Source organism: Bos mutus, chromosome 28 (assembly GCF_027580195.1).
Source record: "Bos mutus isolate GX-2022 chromosome 28, NWIPB_WYAK_1.1, whole genome shotgun sequence".
Classification (NCBI taxonomy): Eukaryota; Metazoa; Chordata; class Mammalia; order Artiodactyla; family Bovidae; genus Bos; species Bos mutus.
In genome coordinates, this window is record NC_091644.1 from 18028609 (window position 1) to 18054357 (window position 25749).

General features: G+C 50.4%; 1 protein-coding gene across 1 annotated transcript in view; it reads right to left on the reverse strand.

Annotated features, from left to right (window-relative positions):
• Positions 1-25749, reverse strand: part of LOC138986105 (cadherin-23-like) — a 343994-nt gene that overhangs the window by 221356 nt on the left and 96889 nt on the right. The window contains exons 4-6 of the mRNA XM_070364712.1: positions 9541-9683; positions 8536-8583; positions 8330-8422 (exon numbers count right to left, since the gene is read on the reverse strand). Coding sequence (XP_070220813.1) covers positions 8330-8422; positions 8536-8583; positions 9541-9683 — 284 coding nt within the window. The remainder of the gene's footprint in view (positions 1-8329; positions 8423-8535; positions 8584-9540; positions 9684-25749) is intronic.

Consider the following 25749-nt stretch of genomic DNA (forward strand, 5'->3'; position numbering starts at 1 on the left):
GACCCCATGCCACAGATCGGGCTCAGGTTCTTATACAGTGAAGCCACGGCTGCCCTTGCCTGCACGAGGGACCTTCTTCAACCCTGTTTCCTAAACCTGTCCTCCCACTCAAGGTCTAAAGAAGCCCCTCTGCCTAGAGGGAAAGGGGTGCAGGCAGGAGTTCTGCGCCCTTCCTCCAACAGGCCCCGCCAGCGGAAGAGGAGAGCGCTAAGGAGAAAGGGAGATGAAAGATGCCAGATGGACTCTGGCGCACGAGGCTGACAGCCCAACAATGCAGCGGGAACATCTCCAGCAGGCAGCTATCATCTCCTTCCATTTAGAGGTTCTTTATTTAAAGGGCGGAGGGCACAATAAAAGGTAACCCAGCACGTGCCAGAGAATCCCTAATGCACACAAGCTGGGTTCCACAGACAGCCCCCTGCTTCGTATGCATGGTAGAGGGTCCTGCAGTCATTGCAACAGAATTATATGGGCCCCCAAAGACCCCCAGTGAGAATCAGTGAGGAAACTGATGTAATTAAGAACATTATTACCATTCAAACAAAATAATAATTTTAATTACATCTGGGCTCCTTTCACCTCCTGCTCCTGCACTGTCCTCCTTCCTCATGCTGAGGATGGTGGCGAGTGTCCACAGCCCTGGCCATGAACCCCAGGCAGGGAAGGAGGTGCCACAGGGGTCTTGGGGGATGGAGGGGGAGTCCTGGGCTTCACTCCACAGTGGGCATGAGGGAGCAAGGAGCTTCGAACTACGTGGCTGGGCTGAGCTCTCTAGGCCTGGATTCTGTGGGACTCTGTTTATTCCCTCCTGGACACCTAAGACTCAAGGAAGAGACGGCAGAAAGTTGTCGAATCATCCCTGCAGGCAGGTGGAGCAGGCTGGCATCTACCCATGTGTGTCGGTCTCTTACTTCTCACAAGTAATGCTGCGTGTAGATGCGGAGTCGGGAATCTTGGAGGCTGCTCTGGGGGGCTGACCCAGCAGGTCATGCAGAAGGTGCATCACTATGACCAGGGCTGGGTCCTGACCATTGGGATGGTCCTCACTGCAGACCGCCGGCAGAGGGCTCTGAGTGAAGCTTCTCCACCGGACCCCCACAGCCTGTGCACAGGGCTCATGGGCCAGCCCCAGCCTTGCATGGGGGGAAGCCTGTGCTCAGAGCCCAGAGTCCCCAGCTCGCCTCCCTGCATCCTGTCTAAATCAGGGCAACTGTTGGCAAACCACAGCAGGTAATGGCAGAGTGGCAAAAAGACCCATGCAAAGGTGCTGAAAGATGAGAGACAGCAAGACTATGGCTCTAGTTTCAAGGCTATCTGACACCAGGGAACTTAGGGAAGGCAGTGACCTTGTACTGGCCTCAATTTCTCTCATCCTGAAAATGGGAAGAAAAATTGTCCCCTAACTTACAGAGCTGTTATAAGGACAAATGAAAGACAGTGAAAACACCAGGACACAGAGAAGACATCACTTAAGTGCACACACACTCACACACCACCACCACCACACACACACCTCCAGACTGTTGCAACAGCCAGCGCTGTTGCGTTGCTGTGTGCATAACTTCATGCTACAAGCCCAGAGCCTGCTGTCCTTGCTCTGCAGGCTGTGACACCCACTCAAGAGGGGAGGAGTTCTAGGGACCGGTCCCTGTGCTGACAGGAGGGGACCACAAAAGACACAGGCACCTCGGGGTGCTCACCGCGGGGCACAGAGGCGTGACCCGGGGCCGCCGCCCACTCTGCCTCTGACCAGCAGGATCCAGGGCCCCTGAGATGACCAACTGGTCTCCCTCTCCCAGATCAATAGGCGGGTAGTTATAGATGCAGAGGGGGCCGCTGAGCACCGTGGCCCCAGGGTATAAATTAATATGGCCTGTCAAGGGGCTGCCTCTCCTGGCATGGGAGATGACACTCTTGTGAGCAGAGCTGATACCTTAGGGGGATGGCAGGCACAAGCCAGGGGGAGTCCCTCTCATCCCCACTTCTTTCTGCAGCCTGAGGATGCAGTTTATAAATCATTCATCGTCTGATGGGCATACCTTGAGGAGGGCAGCTGGGGGCACTGCCATAGGGCCCAGTGGGGCTAATAAGTTTGGCAAGTCCACCTCCGAATGCTCTGGGCCACTCTGGGCTCCCCACATGCCCAGGGCACATGGGATGGCACGGCTGAGGTTCAAGGATTGGCAGGCAACAGTGGGCATCAGTGAGCGCCAGCAGTGAGTTCTTGGCATAAATCCTTCTGTCCTTCCAACCACCCAAGAGGCAGAGGAAGCAGCAGGGCTCTGCCCATTTGTGAACTTCACATCCAAGGTCCAGATCTTGGGCTGGGTACTGGGGACGCACAGGTACTTGAGCTCTGTCCCTGCTCTGTCTGGCAGGAGAGATGGACATACAATGACTATAACTATGACCATTTATTGGGCATTTACACTGGGCTCTAGGCTAAGCAATTCTCATACATGGTCCCTTATACTTCAATCTCACAATAATTTTGCAAGGCATGCGTACTTACCTCCATTTTGTAGGTAGAATCGAAGTTACCTGCTGAAGGTCACATAATCAGACCTGTGCCTGAATCTGGCCCCATCCTTGCCTAGCTTTGGACAACTTATATAACCTCTCTACTTTCATATCCGCATCTGTAGAATGGGGACAAGAGTGGCTACCCCACGAAGTGAGGGCTCAGTCAGTGCCCATACCAGAAGAATAGTATTAGGCACACAGGAAGCTCTCAATAACAAGAGCCCAACTTATTATCATCATAGAAATGAACTCTTTATTTTGTTTCACTGACAAATGATTATCAAGGATACTTTCCTCCCTGTTTTCCCATCCCTAGGAAGGACATGCAAGGAGTGACTTTGATCTGTCCTTATTAAGTGATATGGAGAGATGGTGTGGCCTGGTTGGACCCAGGGCCAGGAACCCTGGGTTCTGGCTCCGATCACGTCCCGAGCCATCTTTGAAGATCTGAGAAGAACTCCCAGTCTCTCCGGTCCCTTGTGACTCATCTCAGCCCCACTCCTCCCCGCCTCCAACCGCATCCCCATCTTGTTACATGAAGCCAGGGGTGACAAAGGTCTACACAGGACCTGTCTGTCACAGAAAGCTGGGCAGGGAGCCAGAAGGCCCACTTCCAGCCCAATTTGTTTCTACAAGGTAGCAGGGGGCACTTGCAAGGGACACACATACCTGTACAGTCACTGTCCAACCTCAATAGGATCTCTGGTCAGGAGTTAAGGGTTTACCTCCTTCTTGGGGAAATTCCAACATATAGAAAAAAACTAGAGGATCTCAGAAAGTATATGATATTCAGAGACAACATAACTACTCTGCATAACAAACTCCCGCTGCTAAGTCACATCAGTCGTGTCCGACTCTGTGTGACCCCATAGACAGTGGCCCACCAGGCTCCCGTCCCTGGGATTCTCCAGGCAAGAATACTGGAGTGGGTTGCCATTTCCTTCTCCAGTGCAGGAAAGTGAAAAGTGAAAGTGAAGTTGCTCAGTCGTGTCCGACTCTTAGCGACCCCATGGACTGCAGCCTACCAGGCCCTCCGTCCATGGGATTCTCCAGGCAAGAGCACCGGAGTGGGTTGCCATTGCCTCTACTCATCCTCTAAGGTCCCATACAAATAGCCCCCATATATAGACCAGTTCACTCCTTCCACAGTTCACTCCATAGGTCTACTCTTCTCATCCCACTTTGCACATTCTAAGCTGCCATAGCATTTAATACATTTAGAGGTAGTTAGAGATCTACTTACTTGCTTTTCTCCCTGTAACATTACCTTCCCTGAGCACAAAGACCCTGGTCTCAATCACTAGTATTTCACCAAATATATTATGAGCCACAAACTGGACTAAGGGCTTTTCCTACCGGCATTATTATAGTTCTCACAACAACCCCACAAGGGAAATACCGTCGTCCATCTTATAGATAAAAAAACTGAGGTCCAGAAAGATTAAGTTCCTTCCAAAGTTATACAGCCGACGAACAGCAGAATCTGTTTTTTCTACCCTGAACTGCCAAGCCAACTGAAAATCCCTGGGCCCCGCTCCATAGCTTTCAACAAATGTTTGTGTTCATTTCAAACAATTTGAGGGAATCAAAGCACGGTGGATCAGATTTGGGCTTTGAAGGACAGGCAGAATAGAGTTGGGCTGCAAGAACAAAGAAAACACTCCAGAACTAGTTAGAACAGTACAACATGTGTTTTACAAAGAAAAGAGACACATGCTCAGAGGCACTGGCTTAGCCCCTTGGCTGACAGGAGGACTCATGTGGAGGAATACCAGAAGATAAGCTGAGAAAGGTAGGTGGAGGCCAGATGGCTAAAAGCCCAGCTAAGGAGGCTGAACTTCTCGGAACGTCAATGACATGGCCAACCCTGACACTCCAGAGGCCCTCCTGAGCCCAGGGAGCCTCCTGGCACCATCTGTCCTCTGACCCAAACATCTAGGCCATAGAGCCACCTCCCTGGGGCACAGCTGAAGGGCTGAGGGGCGGGGGCAGGAGGAGGAGCACGGGGCAGTGCTGAAGGTCAGCGAGGTGGGCACGCACCCCTGACGGAGGTGCTGGAGCAGCGCTGCTGGGCAGAGACACAGGCAAACACGTTTGAGCAAATTGGAACGCCATAAAAGTCTATTACAGCAAATCAAACAGCAGTCAGCATGACAGCCATTAGCCTGAAATGAATACACGGGGACTTAATGAGGTCTGTCGAGGCTGGCTTGGTGAATTAAGTTGCCAATTCTAGCAGGATTTCCCTTTTCTTTACAGACTTGAAAGCATCCACGCTGCCTCGTTAGGGCTTCGACAAGTGAATTGCAGGGCCTTTCACCCTGATAAAATGGATAATTACATGTAGAACAGCTTAGTGAGGGGAGAGGGGTGGGCAGGAGGGGAACTGATAACAAACAAACCCAAACACACCTGCCCGGCTTAGGCACGGGCTTTCGGAGGGAGACAGGGCAGGTCTGGGAGGGCAGGGGGCCAGTGAACTTCTCTAGGAAAGGGGCAGTGCCTGGTCTTGACCCGCCTCCCACCTGCTCAGGTGCTAGGCCTGAGGACGTGATTCCCCACGGGTTGATGTCTCTAGGCAGCTGTGGACAGGCTGAGAGCTCTGAGAAACCCTCTGGTGGGACGGCCACAGATGTTATCCCCCAGGGCGTGCTGTCACCATGGAGTTAAAAATGCAGCTTCCTGGGCCAGCTCTCCCCACTGATTCAGAATTGCAGGGGCCCAGGAATATGCAGCCTAACTAGTTCCCCAGGAAATTCTGATGGGGTATGTTTGGGAGCCTCTGATTCATCACCTTTCCAATACTCAGCACTAGATGGCTTCTGAAACACGGGCTTCTGCTTCTGTTTGCATAACTTTAGGGATGCGGAGCTCATTACATCCCTCAGCAGGGCTGGGGAGGAGACTGTGAAAGTTTCAATCAGCAAATTCTTCCTTCTGTAGACCTAGAATTTACCTCCCTGTAACTTTTTCCTCCTGCCTATCCCAGGGTTCTGGGCACAACAGACCCCAATATTATCAAGACCCCTAGGGCTCGGGGGAGTGGAGGTCAGGAAGGTTAGGGATGACATGCAGGTGGCTGGGACTGCCAAGAGAGGAGCTAAGTGGATGGAGGGAGCCACTGGAGGTCTTTGCCAGCCCTTCAGGGAATAATGAAGTACTGGAGGATAAGAAGGAGCTGCTCATTTTGGATTCCTACTCAGACCATGGAACGTCAGTCTTGGAAGGGACCTGGCCAAGTGCCTCAGCTTAACAGCTGTTGGAGTTGAACCCATCAGAGGGGCAGCAACAGGTCTAAAGTCTTAGTTGTTAGCACTAGAACCCAGGTATCTTGACCTCCAGGCTACCTCTTCCCACCATATAACACAGGAACTCTGCTGCTCACCTTGGCGAGCTTCTCCTGGAAACCCATCTCTTCCAGGAAGCCTATCGAGATTGCTCTGGTAACCCCTGAGGACTGATGTCTTGTGGGGTCTGTAGTGCCCCCTCCCCATTCCTCTGGTTTGTGTTCTCACCCTGTTCACACCCACAGGGCCTCTGCCACTGAATCATGCTTCTCAAGGGTGAGGGCCTGGGGTTTCCAGGGTGGCCTCCACATAAGCAGGAGATCCCTGGCTGAAGCCTGGGCCAGGACCAGCAGAATTTTAACTGGTACTCCAGCTGGGACCTAGGTCCAGCAGCTAAGCTGTAGCTCAGATGACCACCCCAGGGCAGGGCTGGTCAGTGCCAAACCACCTTGGGTCAGGAGTGGCCAGGCCTCCATCCAGCTGACACCGCATCCCCACTGGCTGCATGGAGCTGCCCTGAGCAGGGCATCGAATATCAGGCCACTGAAGTGGCCCAGGGAGGTTTACACGCAGGTGAGTAAAGCACATGGGCCTGCCTCCAAGGACTGTGTGTCCTTCGAGCTAGCCCCTCTTGGCCCACCCTCTCCTCATCAGATGGGCAGGAGGCAGGCCACTTTATCTCACCTGTCCTCTGCTTTTATTAAAGAAGGAGGACTATGGCCCAGAGAGGTTGAATGACGCACCCTAATGGACCCAGAAATCTGGGGGCAGAGCAGGGGCTAAGCCTGGGGTCTCTGGCTCTGGCTCTGGCTCCCGTCATTACATACTCCTCTGGCCTCCCAGGCCTTTATGCAGTGAGAGCCTGGCACGGCGCCACGCTCACAGAACAGACACTCAATAAATATTTGTTAGATAAATGAACGACTGAAGAGGCTCTCTCCTTGGAGGCAGAGGCCTTTGGAGAATCCCGGGGGATTCCAATGGGGCAGTGTTGGAGGTCACATTTTCTCCTGGCAAGGGAGATAGGAAAGGCTGGCCCCAGCCCAAAGGCTGAGAGCAGGGATGCGACCCCTCATCCCCTTGCCACTGCTGCTGTCTGCTGCTCCTATGAGGGAAGGCAGAGGGCAGACATGCCTGCCAGGATGGCAGCTGAGCAATGGGTCCAAGGCTCATTAACTCCGAGCCATGCCCTTGGTTTCTAAGCCTGGGCCCGGAGTGCAGGCTGGCACGTAGAGACCCTTAATTAAATTATGGAGACTTCCAAACGAGCAGGGGCCCAGAGCCAAGCTGCAATCCTGGGCATGCCGGCCACAGCTCAGGGCACTGTGCCCCTGTGCTTGGGACTGCAGGGTCTCTCTCCCTGTGTCCCACTCCATCAGGGAGGGCATGAGTACCTCCGGTGTACCCCACCCGCACATTGGTCCTCTTTCTGGCACAAGCATAGGACCCTTGACTCACAGCTGAGTAAGGAGGGCCAGCAACAGGAACATGGGAGCATGATACCAGATTTCTTCATCCTTCAGGCATCTGAGGCTGCCCTGGGAGTCAGGAAGCTGGAAGTCAAGGCTGTGTGACCTTAGACAAGTCACTCTCCCACGCTGAGCCTCACTTTTCTCATCTATAAACTAAATAGGTATTTTCTAGAGCTCTTTCAGTTTCCTTATCCAATAACATAAAGGGGGAGAACTCCAATGCCACAGTGGCAGCCTGCCTCTCCCTAGTGGATACCATCTCTCATCCTCACCCTTTACTGCTGCTGTCCAACCCAGAGCCCCTAGGGCAGGCCTGAGGGACACCCAGTTAGAAGCTCTTTATCCGCCACCTTCAAGGTCTTTGAATCACTAACTGCCAGCCCAAAAGCCTGCCATCAGCCACCAGGGAGTGGGACAGCAAACAATGAGAACCCAGGGGCCAGCAGCCAGCTTATAATCGAACCGTTCGTAATGCAATAATTTGTACTTCTCAATTACCAGCAATGGCTCAGTTTTACACTCATGCACTCATGCAAATACACTCAGAGTACACAAACAACCCAGAGGAGCCAACGGCCAGCAAGCCAGCGGGGCGAGCGTGGGGTTGGAGAAAGAAAGCCCCTCCCAGTCACTGCACGTGCCCTGCATCCTGGGGGGACTGTTCTGGCCAAAGCTGGGAGGCCTGGGGTTTTAAGTCTGCCACCCAACCTGTCCAAGGCCCACACGCTGTGAATGGAAAAAATGAGGTACAACCTGCCTCTCCCAACCTCTGTCCTGTCCCTGACTCTGGCCAGAGTTTGGGGATTTATCCAGGGCCCTCTCTCAGGCATGAGGCTGCCACCAACCTGCTCTCTGCAACCCCAGCAGACAAGCCCCCTCAGAGGTACTGGCTTGGTCACCAGTGTGCCCAGAGCAGATGCCCGGGCTGACGAGAGGGCAGGAGAGAAGGAGCTGGAGCTGTGCTTCCCCCAGCATCAGTCTACACCCAGGTGGCCCCGGAGCAGCAGACCCCAAATGTCCCTCGAGTGTGGTCCCAGGGGCACCTACCTCAGGGATGCGGACACTGTAGGGCTGATTATGAAACGTGGGCGCGTTGTCATTCACGTCCCCGACCTGGATGTTCACCTTCCTTGTAATCACCTGGCAAGACAAGCGTGGGGAGTTAATGTCCGCCTCAGCCTCTGGCCTCTTTCCACCCGGAAGGCCCAGGGACCCTGCCTCCCTGGGCAGCAGGGGCCTCGGGGGACACTCACCCCCTGGTGGTCGCTGACAGAGAACTCCACTGTGAACTCTGACTTGGTCTGAAAGAAAATGTAGGGAGGGAGAGAACAGAATTAGAGAGGCATGCTGAGGCCCTGAGTCCAGAGCCCTACATGGGGGTGGAGACCCTCCAGCATTGCCCTAAGAGCTGGTCTGGCACTGGATAGCTGAAGGCTTCCCTATAAAATAAGCATTGTCTTTTGGATTGGAGAAGTAGGTTCAGAATATGGATCTTTCCCATAAATTAAAAGTCAAGAAAGATTAAAAGTCAAGAATCTTGGGTTCTAATCTGGGCTCTGTCTCTAATCTGCTGTGTCATCTCAAGCAAAGTGTGGCCACTTCAATGTGAGGAGAAAGGAGGGGGTGGGTTTGTTCAAACACTTACTTTAATTTGCTAAAGGCTACTGTCATCAGTTCCCGTGTCTCTGGAAAATATCCTTTGGGGGAGCATTTGTTGTGGGGAGGGGGCGGTGCAGAATGTGGGAGACCTGGGTTTGATCCCTGGATTGAGAAGAGCCCCTGGAGAAGGGAGGGGCTACCCACTCCAATATTCTTTTTTAATTAATTAGTTTTTTAGTTGCTTTACAGCATTGTGTTGGTTTATGCCAACCCCCTCCAGTATTCTTGCCTGGAAAATACCACGGACGAGGAGCCTGGCAGGCTACAGTCTAATGGGTTCCAAAAAGTCGGACACAACTGAGCCACTGTCTTTCACATACATGGAAACAAGTGTGGCTCCCATGGAGCCTCTATCCTACAGGGGATGTCCCCAAGGTCACTGTCCCTCTTGCCTAGCCAATGTTGCCCCCTACTTGGAGACACTCCCAACCGCCCCATTCTAAAGCCAAATGCAGACATCAGCACTGGCCCTGGAAGAGGGACACCATTCAGGCAGGAAGATTCTGCTTAAGGGTGAGAAGACGATATACCATTTTCCTCTAGCCTGTGCCCCTGCCTCCCCAGGGAAGGACTGGGGCGGAGGTCGAGGCGGGTCATACCTCTCTGTCCAGCGGCTGCCGGAGCCACACCACGCCTGTGTCAGGCTCCACAGCAAAGAAGCGGGAGGCCTCCTCCCCAGACACGCCAAACACCAGGGGGTCATTGTCCATGTCTCGAGCCAGCAACTGGGTCACAGAGGAACCTGAAGTACCCACAGGGGACAGCAGAGGACAAAAACAGGAGGTTAGTCCATTCTTGAGCACCTTACTCAGGTAGCTGAGTTCCTGTGGGGAGCAGTCGCCCAATAAACCACCAGCAGGTCACTGACTGCTGCAGGACCCCTTTGCATCTTTGGTTCCACCCCAGGCTCCCTGCCTCTGCCCTGGTCACTTGTCACAGTGTTTAACAGGGAACTATCATTCACCTTGTTCTGTGACTTCCACCTATCCTCTTTTAACTTAGAGAAAGTGTTCTTCATGTGGCTCAGATGAACACAAGTCCACAGCCCTTCAATTCTTATGTTCCAAGATGGACACACTACTTCAGTTCAGTTCAGTTCAGTCGCTCAGTCATGTCCGACTCTTTTCGACCCCATGAATCGCAGCACGCCAGGCCTCCCTGTCCATCACCAACTCCCGGAGTTCACTCAGACTCACGTCCATTGAGTCAGTGATGCCATCCAGCCATCTCATCCTCTGTCATCCCCTTCTCCTCTTGCCCCCAATCCCTCCCAGCATTAGAGTCTTTTCTAATGAGTCAACTCTTCGCATGAAGTGGCCAAAGTACTGGAGTTTCAGCTTTAACATCATTCCTTCCAAAGAAATCCCAGGGCTGATCTCCTTCAGAATGGACTGGTTGGATCTCCTTGCAGTCCAAGGGACTCTCAAGAGTCTTCTCCAACACCACAGATCAGAAGCATCAATTCTTCAGTGCTCAGCCTTCTTCACAGTCCAACTCTCACATCCATACATGACCACAGGGAAAACCATAGCCTTGACTAGACGGACCTTTGTTGGCAAAGTAATGTTTCTGCTTTTGAATATGCTATCTAGGTTGATCATAACTTTCCTTCCAAGGAGTAAGCGTCTTTTAATTTCATGGCTGCAGTCACCATCTGCAGTGATTTTGGAGCCCCAAAAAATAAAGTCTGACACTGTTTCCACTGTCTCCCCGTCTATTTCCCATGAAGTGATGGGACCGGACACACTACTTAGCCCTAGCCAATCAGAGCACAGCATCTCCCTGATCACAGTGATTGGTTCAGGGATGAACATGTGACCCAAGCTGGCCAATCAAAGCCAAACCTGGCACTTCTACTGAAACAAATAGGAGAGAGGTGCTTTTCTTCCCCTGGGGTTGGTCCTGCTGGCAGCCATCTTTGACACCACAGGAAGAGCCTGGCTGAAGATGAGGCCAACAAGGGGGAAAACAGAGCCAAATGGTACATGGAGAGAGATTCCTAATGGTTTGAGGGGTTTGCAGTCAACTGTACGTGATATTAGCTCTATCCCCTGGACTGCTCAGCTGTGTGAGCTAATAAATCAACCCCTTTTTTTTTTTTTTTGCCTAAGTAGAGTTGGATTTCTGTCTTTTACAAATGGAAGCAATATGTTCTAATTCAGAAAATTTTACAAACCTGGCACTCATTCAACAGTGATTAGGTGCTGGCTGTGGGTGTACACTGGAGTACACAGAGGTTAGGAAGATATGCAGCAGCAGCAGGGGACTCCAGCCTACAACCAGGTGACAAAGTCTAGCTCCTGTCCACAATTAGAGGACTCAGGTGCTGCCTTCACCAAGAAACAAACCAGGCATCAGAATGCCTGGCCTAACCCTGCCTAAGAAGTCTTAGAGTAGGTCACCTTCCCCTGGGGTTCACAGCAGCCCCCTCAGGTAGCCTTCAGGTAGGGTGACCAACCACCGAAGTTTGTCTAGGACTGAGGCATTCATTATTTCTAGGATGAAGCACAAGCTGGAATCAAGATTGCCGGGAGAAATAGCAATAACCTCAGATATGCAGATGACACCACCCTTATGGCAGAAAGTGAAGAAGAACTAAAGATCCTTTTGATAAAAGTGAAAGAGGAGAGTGAAAAAGTAGGCTTAAAACTCAGCATTCAGAAAACTAAATCATGGCATCCAGTCCCATCACTTCATGGCAAATAGATGGGGAAACAGTGGAAACAATGATAGACTTTATTTTGGGGGGCTACAAAATCACTACAGATGGTGACTGCAGCCATGAAATTAAAAGACACTTTCTCCTTGGAAGAAAACTATGACAAACCTAGACAGCATATTAAAAAGCAGAGACATTTGCCAACAAAGGTCTGTATAGTCAAAGCTATGGTTTTTCCAGTAGTCATGTATAGAGAGAGGCAGATTATAAAGAAAGCTGAGCACCAAAGAATTGATGCTTTTGAACTGTAGTGCTGGAGAAGACTCTTGAGAGTCCCTTGGACTGTAAGGAGATCAAACCAGTCAATCCTAAAGGAAATCAACTCTGAACATTCATTGGAAGGACTGATGCTGAAGCTGAAACTCCAATACTTTGGCCACCTGATGCAAAGAACAGACTCATTGAAAAAGACCCTGATGCTGGAAAGATTGAAGGCAGGAGGAGAAGGGGATGACAGAGGATGAAATGGTTGGACGGCATCACTGACTTGATGGACATGAGTTTGAGCAAGCTCTGGGATTTGGTGATGGACAGGGAAGCCTAGCATGTTTCAGTCCATGGGGTTGCAAAGAGTCGGACATGACTGAGCGACTGAACTCACCTGAACTGAGGCGTTTCCCAGGAGATGTGCCAAAACCAGGAGGTCCCAGGCATTGGATTAGGTGGTGACTCTAGCTTCAAGAGGTCCTTAAACCCCCAAGAACTGTGCAAAATGTTTTGAGTGTACAGTCTCTCATTCTCTGCAGGGAGGGTCTGCAGTTTCCATCTGATTCTCGAAGTAGTTAGGTTAGAACCATGGCCTTCAGCAAACCACTTCTTTCAAAGCCTCAGTTTACCCTATAAAATGGGATGGGCACTCTTTTTTGCCCCATATACTGACTCTTATATTTACTGAATAGCTCTGATGATCTAGCTAAGGAAGGAAGGATTCAAAACTTGGGATTTTATTTAGAAAAGAATGCTGATGAGCTTTTCTAAGTCAACTTGGGAAAGAATTTCTAACATGACTATGAGAACCAGTATTCTGGAGCACTATCCACATTCCAGATACCTGGCTAAGGATTTCTGTGTAATATCTAATTTAATCTTTCCTGTTATTGTCCTCACTTAACAATAAGGTAACAGAATGATTAAGTAATTTACCATGGCCACACAGTTAGCAAATGGCAGAGTAGGACTTCAAAGCCCAGGCATTCTGCCCCAGTGCCCCCATTTGTTTCCACAGTCTTACAAATCTCAACACTTGATATGTGAACTCAAGATTCAGGACTTCCATGGACATGACTCTATCAGGCCCTAAGTGACTCAGAAAAAGAAGATACTGGGCAAGCATTGGGCTCTTATGAAATGCCAGACATGAAATGTGAGCCCATTCAAATCGGTTCTTTCACTAAATCCTCTCAACAACTCTGTTTGGTAGTCGTTTTTCTTCCCATTATACAGATTAGGAAGTTGAGGCCCAGAAAGGCAAAATAGCCTCTCCAAGATCACACAACAGAGTAGGACATGGCAGCATCCAAGGTGATGAGAAGAGGTAAGAAGCAGAAGGAGGAGTGGAATCATGGAGCAAAAAAGTCAGAGATCTTTTGGGGAGTTCCCTTCCCATTTTAAAAGTGGAGAAACTGAAAGCATTTAGCAACTTGCCCAAAGTACAACAGTGAGCAACAGAGTCAGGGCTTAAGCCCAAGTTTCCAGACTCCCAGTACAGTGCTCCTTCCTAGGAGGGGAAGGAGGAGATATGTGAAGTCATAGAAAAACCAAGCACATCTCCCCAAAGCATCTGTGTCACTTGGTGACAAGCAACTGTTTTATACCAAGACAAATGGGAATATAATGCAAGTATAATATTTAATTCATTTTTAAAGATATAATCTAAAACCATAAAAGAATTTCCAGCCTCCTGCTGACTTCCGGGGATACCTTTCTGATACCCTTAGGGGTCCTTTAGTGGCAAAGTTTGAGGAATACAGCTACTTCCCAAGGCCTTGGGGAGATTCAACATGAGGAAACTGAGGCCCACGGGGGCCCTGCTTGTCTACAATACATCAGCAAGTCCACGGTAGCCCCCTGGACTGGAAATCTCACTTCTCAACCTCCTTCAGGGCCCAGCCTAGGTGGAGAATATGCCAAGCTCTCAGCCGGTCCATGGGGTTCCAGAAAGGCCACACTGGCCCCCCAACCCAAGGTCACACAACTTGGCCCAGTATCCCAAATGGCTCTCCCAGGCCTGATGCTCAGGCTCTCCCAAGAAGCGGGGTGCTGGGCAGGACAGGGATGGGGCCATCAGCTGCTGTCACCCACCCTGTAATTTTCTGGACTTTTATCCATTTTCCCCTCAATTATGTGCTGCTCAAAATGGTCCTTTTCGGCTTCCTCACGGGCTCTTGCCTGCTCACGCCTTCTTTGTATCCCAGGTAATTGCTAGTGACCTTTTCTAAGTGTACTAATTAAAGGTGCCAATTTAATATTATATTTAAGACAAGACGCCCTGCAATTTTCCTGCTAGGCACATACTCCCCCGCCTAGCTAGCCTGCCATTCTGTAGAAGCCAGGCCTGGCTTTGGCTCTCCAGGACACAGGACTCATTTCCCCATTAGGGAGGCTTCCAGCAACCTCTGTTTGCACCGTTCAGACAGGAAAGAGGCCAAGCTGTGGGGCCCAACTCCCACTCAGTGCCCCCAGAAGCAGCCCCTCAGGAGAGCCATTCCGGCTGTGGGACCCTGGCACACACCATGCACTGTTTCCCACCTGGGAAATGGTAGACCCTGCAACTCAGGCTATGCAATACCTGGAGCTCTTGTTTTTAATTGTAGTAAAATCAATATAATATAAAGTGTATCCTTTTAATTAATTCTGTGGCATGCAGTACATTCACAATGTGGTGTAAACATCACCACTATCTGTTTCCAGAACATTTTAATCACCCCAAAAGGAAACCCATCCCCATTAGCATTCCTCCCCATTCCCTCCTCCCCCAGCCTCTGACAACTTTTAATCCACACTGTCTGTCTCTACAAATTTTCCTGTTCTGGATATTTCATATAAATAGAACCATACAGTAAGTGCTGGTTTTTTTTCACTCAGAATAATGTTTTCAAGGTACATCCGTTTGTAACATGTATTAGTATTTTTAACTTTTTATTTTTCATTGAGTACAGGTGATTAACAATGTTGTGAGAGTTTCAGGTGGACAGCAAAAGGACTCAGACATGCATACATACACATGTATCAATTCTCTCCAAACTCCCTCTCCTAACCAGGCTGCCACATGACATTGAGCAGAGTTCCCTGTGCTAATATATTAGTACTTAATTCCTTATTGTGACGACTCCTCCACTGTATGGTGTGCTATATTTTGTTTACCCATACCATCAGCTGATGGACATTTGAGTTGTTTCCCCCTTTTGGCTACTCTGAATAATTTCTGCTATGAACACCTGTGGACAAGTTTTTGTTTGAACATCTTGTTTTCAATTCTGGGGTGGGGTGGGGGGGTGGTGGGTATATATCTAGAAGTGGAATTGCTGGGTCCTGTAGAAACTCTTAACTCTTTGAGGAACCACCAAACTGTTTTCCATAGTAACCACACCATTTACATTTCTGCCAACAATGGATGAGCCTTGAAGTTCTCTTCAGTGGTCAGGCACTTCAGTGGCTCAGTCGTGTCCAGCTCTTTGCAACCCCATAAGACTGCAGCAATGCCAGGCCTCCCTGTCCATCACCAACTCCTGGAACTTGCTCAAGCTCTCCTCAGTGGTAAGGATAATCATTGTTTGACAGGGGCTTACCACTCCTTGTATGTGGAGTGATGGGAACTCGGCAGCCCTCCATAGCCGATGCCGTTGGTACCCTGCCCACTATGCCTTACATACCACTGCCACACATACCAGCCTCACCGCCAATTGCCAGTCCTGAAGGGTTCTGACCACCGGAGACTGCTTCAACCATACACAGGACAGGCCTGCTTATGCCAGGAAACTAATGCCTCTGCTAGAGCACTCAATGAATGACTGGTAAAAGATGGCAGATAAAGAGTTGGTAGACAAATGCCCTAGATCCCTCATCTCTCAGGGGGTAACTCAGAGGCTTTTTTCCAAACCAGCTCTTGAAGTTCCCCCATGGGATTCATGTCCACTTGCCCACTGAGGTGACTTGGTTGATGAAGAATCTTTATGTCTTCCTTCTCTTCCCAGTCTCATATTCTTACTCCCTGACCTGTGTTTCCTGGACTCTCCTCCCTGACAAAACTATTTGCACTTGAACTCTCATCACAAGACCTGCTTCTGCTTCATAAGACCCCCTAAGACTATGTCATCAGGATCACCCAGTGTGCTTGTTACAATACAGATTCCCACGCCTTGCTCCTTGATAGGCTGCGGAGGGAGCCTAGAGTGTGAACGTTTAAACAGCAGCTTCCATTCTCCCTGCAAGAGATTCTGACACACAGCCAGGTTTAGAAGTTCTGAGATTGGTTTATAGCAGGGTGATATTCAAATATTTAACAACAGGCCCAGTACAGGCATCAACCAATCAGAAAGGATGCTGGCCATAAACAACCAGACCAGTGAGTACTGCCTGTAAGTCAGCCTGGTTTATGGCTCACATTCTGGATGCAGAGAAAAGCTCCTCTGGCCCCAGGATGATTTAAAGGCTCAGTCTTAGGGCTCTCAGCTCAATCGGTGCTTCTGGAGGATACTCTGTTCTTGGCCTCCCCTACCTCACGGGGAAGGGTAACCCAGAGAGGCTGGCCCCCTCCACCCTGAAGCAACCCACCCCAGGTGAGGGCTCAGCCTACCTCATGGGTGGAAAGTGGAACCCTGAGGAACTTAAATCACTATATACCCATGTTCAGAGCAGCATTTTAGTTACAATGGTCAAAAGGTGGAAGCGACCCAAGTGTCCACTGACAGAAGAATGAATAAACAAAATGGAATTAAACCTCTGTCTTTAGATTTACAGTCTAATGCTTACTCAGCCATTCTACCCATGTTCATTAACCGCTGACTACAGAGGATGAGATGGCTGGATGGCATCATTGACTCGATGGACGTGAGTCTCAGTGAACTCCGGGAGTTGGTGATGGACAGGGAGGCCTGGCGTGCTGCGATTCATGCGGTCGCAAAGAGTCGGACACGACTGAGCGACTGATCTGATCTGATCTGATTCTCAACCAACCATAAAGATATTGGTACCCTATACTTACTATTTGGTGCCTGAGCCGGCATAGTAGCAACAGCCCTAAGCCTGCTAATTCACGCTGAATTAGGTCAACCCGGAACCCTACTCGGAGATGACCAGATCTATAATGTAGTTGTAACCACACACACATTTGTAATAATTTTCTTTATAGTGATACCAATCATAATTGGAGGGTTTGGTAACTGACTTGTCCCTCTGATAATTGGTGCCCCCAATATAGAATTTCCCCGAATAAATAATGAGCTCCTGACTCCTCCCTCTCTCTTTCCTACTACTTCTGGCATCATTCACAGTCGAAGCTGGGGCGGGAACAGGTTGAACCATGTACCCTCCTCTAGCAGGCAACCTAGCCCACACAGGAGCTTCAGTAGACCTAACCATTTTCTCTCTACACTTGGCAGGTGTTTCCTCAATTTTAGGAGCTATTAATTTTATCACAACAATTATTAATATAAACCCCCCTGCAATGTCACAATACCAAACCCCCCTATTCGTGTGATCCGTACTCATCACCGCCATACTACTGCTCCTCTCACTTCCTGTATTAGCATCTGGCATTACAATACTATTAACAGATTGAAATCTAAATACAACTTTCTTCGACCCAGCAGGAGGAGGGGACCCTATCCTATATCAACACTTATTCTGATTCTTCGGACATCCCGAAGTATATATTCTTATTCTACCCGGATTTGGAATGATTTCTCACCTACATCCAATGAAAATTATTAAGCCTTAAAAAGGAAGGGAATTCTGACACATGCTACAACGTGGATGAAACCCAAGGACCTTATGCTGTCTATGCTGATAAGCCAGTCACAAAAAGGCCAACAGTGGTATTATTCTCCTTACATGATATACTTAAAGGAGTCACACTCACAGAGCCAGAATCTAGAAGGGTGGTTGCCAGGGGCTGGGGACAGTGAGGGATGGGAGTTGTTGTTTACGGGGTTCAGTATTAGTTCTATAAGATGAAACTAATTCTGGAGATTGACTGCAGAACACTGTGAACATACCTAACACTCTGTATACTTTAAAATGGCTAAGATGGTGAATTTTATGTTATGTGTCTTTTACCGCAATTTAAAAAAATTTTTTTTAAAAACCCAAACTTAAACCAGATCACATCTAAGGCCCCGGTGACCTGACCCGAGAATCCTCCCACTGCATCTCACAAAGTGACTCACCCTGGACTCACCCCCACCTCTGCCATGGTCTTGCCTCTGCTCCTGAACACTCTGTAGCTGCCTCAGGACATCTGCCCTGGTTGTATCCTCTACCAGGAATGTTCCAACCTGAGGTCACTATATGCTACTCATTACTCACCTCTCAGGTCATGAGTTCCCTTCTCGGAGAAGGTAAACTCACATACCCCATCATATAGATACAGTCTGTCTAAAGAGACGTCATTCTGTGTCCTCACACCCCATGTCACTGTCTTCACAGCCCCTACCTCATCTCAAATGATCTTGTTTATTCACTTGACTTGCTGACTACCTGCCCCAGCCCATCTGCCTCCCTCCCCGCACACACATTCATGTTAGCTCTGTGGGGGCAGCAGCCTAGCCTGCCATGTTCCCTGTTGTATCCCTAAGTCTAACACGGGGCTGGCATCATGGAGGCACTCAGTAAATACTCATTGGGTTAATAAATGGATGCTGCCAACTGCTGAGAGGTGTTGGAGAAAGACAGCCCCCAAAAGTCACGTAGATCTCTGAGCCACGACAAGAGGAGAGAATATGGCAAACCAACTCTTAATTATGTACACTAATGGACCTGGAGAAGCACGGCTAATCAAAACTACTAATGCCCAAACCAGAGGCGCTTGGCTTTGGGTGCAGGTGGAATCATACTGGGGCATCACTGGCTGATGGTCCGTCCATTCTCTCAGGGACAGCCTTGTACCCTATCCTGAGGCCACGTACTCTCTCCTGGGGGTCATCTGGGGCAATGTACCTTATTCTTGGGGCCAAAGACTCTATCCTGGCCGCCAGGTACCCCATCCTGGGACCATGTACCCCACCTTGGCTTCAAGTACCCTATCTTGGGGCCATGCATCACATACTGGGCAGTGTATCCCACCTTGGGTGCCATGTACCCCATCACGGGCAATGTAGCCTATCCCAGGGCCCAAGTACCCCATCCTCGGGCAGTGAGCCCTGTCCTGGAGGCCAGGAACCCCAGTCAGGGCAGGGATCTGTCCAGCAGACTGCAAATGCCCCTCCCCGGGAGGCACAGGGCTGGTGACTCATCCCCACAGTGGCCTCAGCCCCTTAGCAGCAGGCCATACCCATCTTCCTGGCAAGGGGTGGACAATCACGGCTTCCTCTGCAGCCCTGCTGGGCCCATGCTGCTCGCTGAGATGACTGTTATTGTTATTATTGTTATCTGCACGAGGGGTGAGGCCTGGGATGGGCATGTCATGCACTCCTGGGGAGCTGTGAGTCTTTACCTGCTGGACCAGGGGTGGGCCAGAAACTCAGGCAGGGAAGTGTCAGGCTGCAAGGCCTTTTTATATTATTTTTATGTTTTGGATGGGGGAAGGATGAAGGCTATGTTCCCCAAACACGGCGAGGGCACTACAGAATGAATTAAGGGTAAGGAGAGTATACCGTGCTTCGTCCTCATAGTAACATCTGCTGAAGGCAAGCCTCTGACTGTGCCACGCCTGTCTCAGACACCTGCCACATTCTGTTCACACGGAATTCAGATTCCTTCCTGGAAGGCCAATGCTCCTCCTAACCTGTCCTCAACTCCCTGGCCGGTCACGTTCCCACCATAGCCCTGGGCTCAGACCGATGCACTGCTGTCACCTCTCAAGCACACCAGGACCTCGTCTGCCCTACGCACACTGCGGCTGTTCCTTCAGCTTGGAAGGCCCTTCCTCCTCTCATGGACTCTCAACTCTCGGTCACCCTTAAATACCTGCCTCAAATGCCCCCTCTCTCATGAAGCTCTCCCTCCTCTGTGCTGCCTGATTTGTCGTCTGTAACTCTGCACAACAGGGAGCAGGCATCACTCCCTTGAAGGTGGAGGCTGATGTTCTGGGGTACACTTGGCAACTCTCCCCACCCCTCCGTGACAATCAGTCTGCTCTTGGGGTTGAGGAGCTGGCCCATTCCTTCCCCTACCCAAGCAGACATTACAAATCAATCACAGCTCCCTTTTCTGTTGAGTCTATATTCAACTTTAGGATCCTTCACAACACTGGGTTCCATACAGCCACTGCTAATCAATCCTCCAAGGTATGGGGGAGCAAACCTTCTGCAACCTGTGACTTATAATGACTTCACATCAGCCCTGATCTACAGTCACTTCCCAATCAGAGGCCAAGTATCTATTAACAGCAGTCTGTGCCTATCAGGTTCAGGGCAGTTAGGAGGGAGAGAATCAGACAGGTAAGCTCAGAAACAAAGACTAATAACAGCAGAAATGAGAACCAAAAAAGCCCCTCCTCACTTTACAGAGAGAGGAGCAGGGGTCCTGGCTGGAAGATGGCTGCTTGAGATGGGGCTGTGTATGGGTGAGTAAGGAGCAGCAGATAGCAGGCCTCCAACCCCAGGTCATAAGCCCTGGGTTATACCCAGGTGTTTCTGAGAACAACCACTGCCCCCCTCCCCATGGCCATGAGCCTGCTACACAGGGCTGCCCCATTCAGGAGGGACCCTCACCCCCACCCCAGGTCTGGAGGGACCTAGCTGCTCTGGCCTTGATATCTGCAGAGCCAGGGGCTCCTGCCCTCTCTGTCTCCCATGGAATGAGCACCCCCCTCCCCGAGACTGGGCTGGCCTTGGAGCCTGTAATCTCATTTGTCTCCGCTCTGGGATCAGACAGGTCAGTTAAGTGCCTTGATTCCTGGGGATAATCTCATTTGTCTTAGGTTTTCCCCTCCCCGCTCTCCTGCGTCTATCAGGCTCCTTCCCTCTAACTCGCAGGGGTCCTGAACTCGGTTTGACCTCAGGGGAGCCAACTTCGTTTGGGGGTTATCTTGTGGTCCTGGGCCCCACCTTACACCAGCGTGAGATGTGAGGCGGGCCTGCTCTCAAGCCAGCCCTGCACTGGCCAATGTCCTTACACTCATCAGAACACGTTTGTCTGGTAAAGGAAGTACCTCGGACACCAAAGCCCACAGGCCCTCTTCACATCCTTTCTTTCCTACAGCTCAGTCTACTTGGCACAGATGATATGAACTGCCTGGGAGAAGGAAATGAGCATTAATTTAGCACCTACTATTTTCCAGGCACTATGCTCAGTGGTTTCCGTTCATTCTCTGTCATCCATTTCTCACAAACCCCACAGAGAGGGGTTAGCATCTCCACTACACAGATACGAATACTGAGGCTCCTAGGGGTAAAATAACCTACCCAAGGTGGCAGAGCAAGGATTTGAACCCAAGTCTGTCTGACTCAGAATTCACCTTCCCTCCACCATCCTCATAGCTTTAATCACAAAGCCTTTTGGGGGGATCTGAGGCTTCCCTCTCCTCACTCCACAGAGACTAACCCCCAGGCTCCCTCCGTGTTTCAGGCTGCTCTGGACTCCTGGGTTACTTGGCTGGCCTGAAGGTGAGTACCCTTGAGGTAGGAAATGTGGACCCCCTCCATCACCTAGGCTTTCCATGACCCACTTATCATTGGCCAGGAAGATGGTGAGTCCCTCCTGAGAGTCAGCGAAGGGGTGGCCAGCTCACCTGGGCACACAGGTGTCTGATGGCCAAGGGGATAGGCTAATTCAGCAGAACAGGAGACATTTAACAGAGCAGGATGATGTAAGCTCAGAGGCTTCGGAGGTGGGGAAGAGCCAGAGCTACACGTGGCTGTTATTTTAAAGTAATAAAGCAGAAGAGGAAAGATAAGACATTAAATATTTGAGGGGTCTGACGCTAAGTCTCAGAATCCCAGAGTTATTCTGCTTCTGGCACAACCACGATAGAGTCATCACGGCCAAGGGCTGCCTGGCCTGGTCACAGACACAGCGTACTCGAATCCCCTAGGACCTTATGAGCCACAGAGAGGTTGATACTCGCCCAAAGTCACATAGCTTACACAAGGCGGAGCTGGGGCTGTTTGGTGACTTTCTAATCCCCACAAGGCAATTACAGTTCTTCAGTCATTCACTCAGCAAACCATGCCTGAGCACCCACTCTGTGCAGGGCACTACTCTTGGCAACAGTGAACAAAACAGACCGAAGTCCCTGCCCTCCCAGAGCAGACAGTCCAGCGGACAGGCCTACACACACATCCCTCACGCCACATGCTTCTCCTGGCCTTTCACACGCACATCTGGGAATGAAAGCATGGCTTTGGGATCTAGTCAGAGCCAGGCTGGAGGAGGAACTTTCCCTTCTGAAGGAAAGTGTTATTTCCCTTCCCCCTGGTGCACAGGCTGTGACCCCCATGATGAGCGCTTGGCAGTGGGGGCACTTGGGACCTAGAACCAAAGGACACAGACGTTTCGAGGAAGGCAGCCTCAGTGAAATCCCTTCATTGAGGCAGAAGCAGTGGGGCTCAGAACTAGCAAGGCTGGCAGCGGGCAGCATTCAGCCTCCACTCTCCTGTGACTGAGCATGAGCCACTCACCTCTCTGAGCCTCCCTTTCCCACTGACACTATGATGGGGCTGATGTTAATGGCCAGAGCACAGAGGTCCTTGGGGAGAATCGAATCCAACATGGTGAGTGGCCAAGGTGCTAGGCTGGTCCCCAGGTCATGGGCATTGTGTGGCGAAGAATTTCAAAGCTATACCTAGGTTTAGGGGGATGCTCTGATCCATTAAAGACGTGTGACATGAGTAGGGAAAGGGGTAGCTGTACACGTGCCACATGTTCACCTTATTGATGAGGCCAACAAGCCAAAGGAGATGTGGGGCTGGGCGGCGCAGTGAAGCGTCCACCGTCACCCAGCGAACCCCTACGGGTGGCAGAGCTGACTCACTCAGGTGAGTCCTGGGCTCCCCAGCCTTCTTTCCACTACACCACATGAAGGTCCCATCCAGCTGTGATGTTGCAATTCTGTTTGCCACACACTATGTCCAAGGCAATGTGGAGGACAGAAGGGCATGGACGACCCAGCCCCACTGGCAAGGATTTCCAAGCTGGCTGAAACACTCCCAGAAGAACCTGACTCATCAGGGCGGACAGCCTGGGTCCAGGGTAGACTAGGTATTCTTTTCTGCTCGAGAACAGCAACCTGAGCATGAAATAGCCATGAATAAAAGGCCTTCAGAATATTCTGTTTGACCTTCCGGAGTCCTTGCTGCAGCTCCCTGGCTCACAGGGGTTGAAGTCCTGTCACAGAGGCCAGGAAAGCCAAGTTGTAGTTACCAGATTTAATAACAATGATAATAGTGGGGTGGGTATTTTTTTCCTTTCTCCTGAAACTTTTCAATTCATTGAACTGTTCAATTAACTTTACAAAAGGAAATGTGGAAAAATGACAGCAAATTGAACTTGACATTATCACTAAAATAAACAGAGCACTGCCAGCCCTTAAAGGCTCAGAAGAGATTATCCAGCAGCTGCAGGCACATGCTGATTCCTTCCTGCTCAGAGGACCCTGGTGCTCTCCTCCTGCCTCTCATGCATCGTGCCAACACTCACACTCTTCCTGGCTCGGAAGGATCCCGGCTACTGTCGGCTATCAGCATGGCCCCCCGGTGAGAGCAGCCACCTCAAGATGAGGCTGCATCGTCAGGGTGCCCCGTCCCTCTCCTGCAAATGATGGGGCAGTTCAGTCCTGTGGGTCTTAGGCCAGGAGACATGTCTGAATCACCTGTGGCATTTCTGCAACTCCAGAGGCCCAGCCATACCCCCCAGATCAAGTACATCTGAGTTTCTGTGGAAGGGACTCAAGTATCAGAATGCTGGAAAAACAAACAAACAAACAAAAAAAGCCCAGATGATTCCAAAGGGCAGCCAAGGTTGGTAACTAAGCCCTGAGATTCTTTCAATTGCCAGGTCTAATCCAATTCCCTACATCATCGGAAAACTCACAGGTAGTGGCCCCTGAACTTGTCAGCACACTGAAATGTCTTGGAGCTTTCAAATAACCCCCATGCCTATGTCCCACACCCTAAGGCTGTTGTTAACTGTGCTGGGGTACAGCCACCCTTTGGAAAGTTCTAAATCCTCAGGTGATTCTAACGTGCCGGTAAGACTGGGAATCACGGCCAAGGTGGTGCTTTCACTTGGTGAATGCGGAAGCTAGTTTCCCAATGACCCCCGCTCCAGGGGACTCCACAGTGTCAACATGTGGGCCCCTAGCTACATCATTCCACTCAAGCCAATTCCACAGGTGGGGCAGAAAAGGAAAAACTTATTTGCTCTGTTGCCCCTTCCCGTATTCAAAATTTCCAAGTCCCAATATTTTTTTAAAAAAAGAAGTAAATTTATGCCTTTAAAGCAGTGAACCCTTACCTGATTTCATATTAGCATCACCTAGGTAGCTTCTAAAAATAAGGATGCCCAGGCTCTACTCCCAAAGGGTTCTGTTTTAATTAATTGGTTTAGTCCAGGGCCCAGATATCAGTATTTTGCTATAATTCCCCTCATGATTCCAGTGTGCAGCCAAGTAGAGAATCACTGGGTTAGAGTACAGGTTCTCAAACTTGAGTCTTCAGCAGTGGCACCAGGAGGGCTTGTTTCAAACACAGATTCACAGGCCCCTGGCAGAGTTTCTGGTTCAGAATGTGCATTTTTAACAAGGTCTCAGGTGATGCTAAGCCCACTGGTCCGGAACCACAACTTTGAGAACCACAGGGTTGGACCTTCCAAGGGCCTGGGCCCCAGTCATTTAGAATTCTTTTCAAAGGGAATTTGGACCTTAGGGCCTGGTTTCAGAATCTCCTGTGCCCCCTTCCTGTGCCCAAAAACCCAAGGGGCTGCTTCTTTTCACCTCTCAATAGCAGGAAAGGAGACTAGGAAACTAAGAAAGGTACAATCAGAAAGCAGGTGAGAAAGACACCTTTCCCCTCACCCCTGCTCCCCCTTCCTGCCTCCCACTGTGAAGGAGGCCAGAAAAGTCCCTCCAGAAATCACTTCCTCTTTGAGGAGACTCATAATTACCCACAATGATCACAGCACCATTCATTTTGCCCTAAAATTAATACATCACGTTGAGAATGATATCATGCTAATTTATCACAAGATTTATGAAACTTGCACTTTTTCTAATGAGATTTATGCAAATGCTGCTCTTGCCACTGTTTGTGTTTTTAAAAGTTTTGGCAGGGAAGTGGGGTCCAGCCCAGCTGGCAGAGGCCCTGCTGCTACTCAAGGGTTGGTGGGGTGGGGCTCTGTGGGGGTTCCTGACCTGGGAGAGCACACGTGAGCAAGCCTTCCCATTCAGCTCATTCCTCTGTCCCACCTCGTCCCAGGGATGCCTTTTTACTTGTCTGGGGCCAGTCCTCTTATGGTTCGCCTGCTGCCACAGTGGGGGAGGCAGTTACAGGTAGTGGGCTGATTCTCTAGGTGAGCATGGGTCGATTCATCCAGTCAGAGGCCTCCCAGGCCCTTAGTCTCTGAGAACTGTGAGCCATGGCTTCCCACTAGCAAGGGTGCGAGACCAGAGAGGCGCTGGGATGCAGAGCCTAAGGCTGCACTCCCCCAGCGCCGACCCTGTGCTCGCACAGGTCAGGGCGTCTCCCCAGTTTCCGCGCCCTGGACATCCCACTTGTCTCCCCCAGTCCTGCCTTGCCACGAGGTCCCATTCACTGAGCACCTGCTGTCTGAGAGGCACTCTGTTACGCACTGCACAGGCATAATCTCTTTTAATATCTACCACAAACCTGTGAGAAAGGTATTCCCACACTCAAATGAGGTGACTGGGTCTCAGAGAGGTTTAGCAACTTGCCCAAGATCACACAGCTAAAAGAGGTGGAGTCAGAATTCAAAT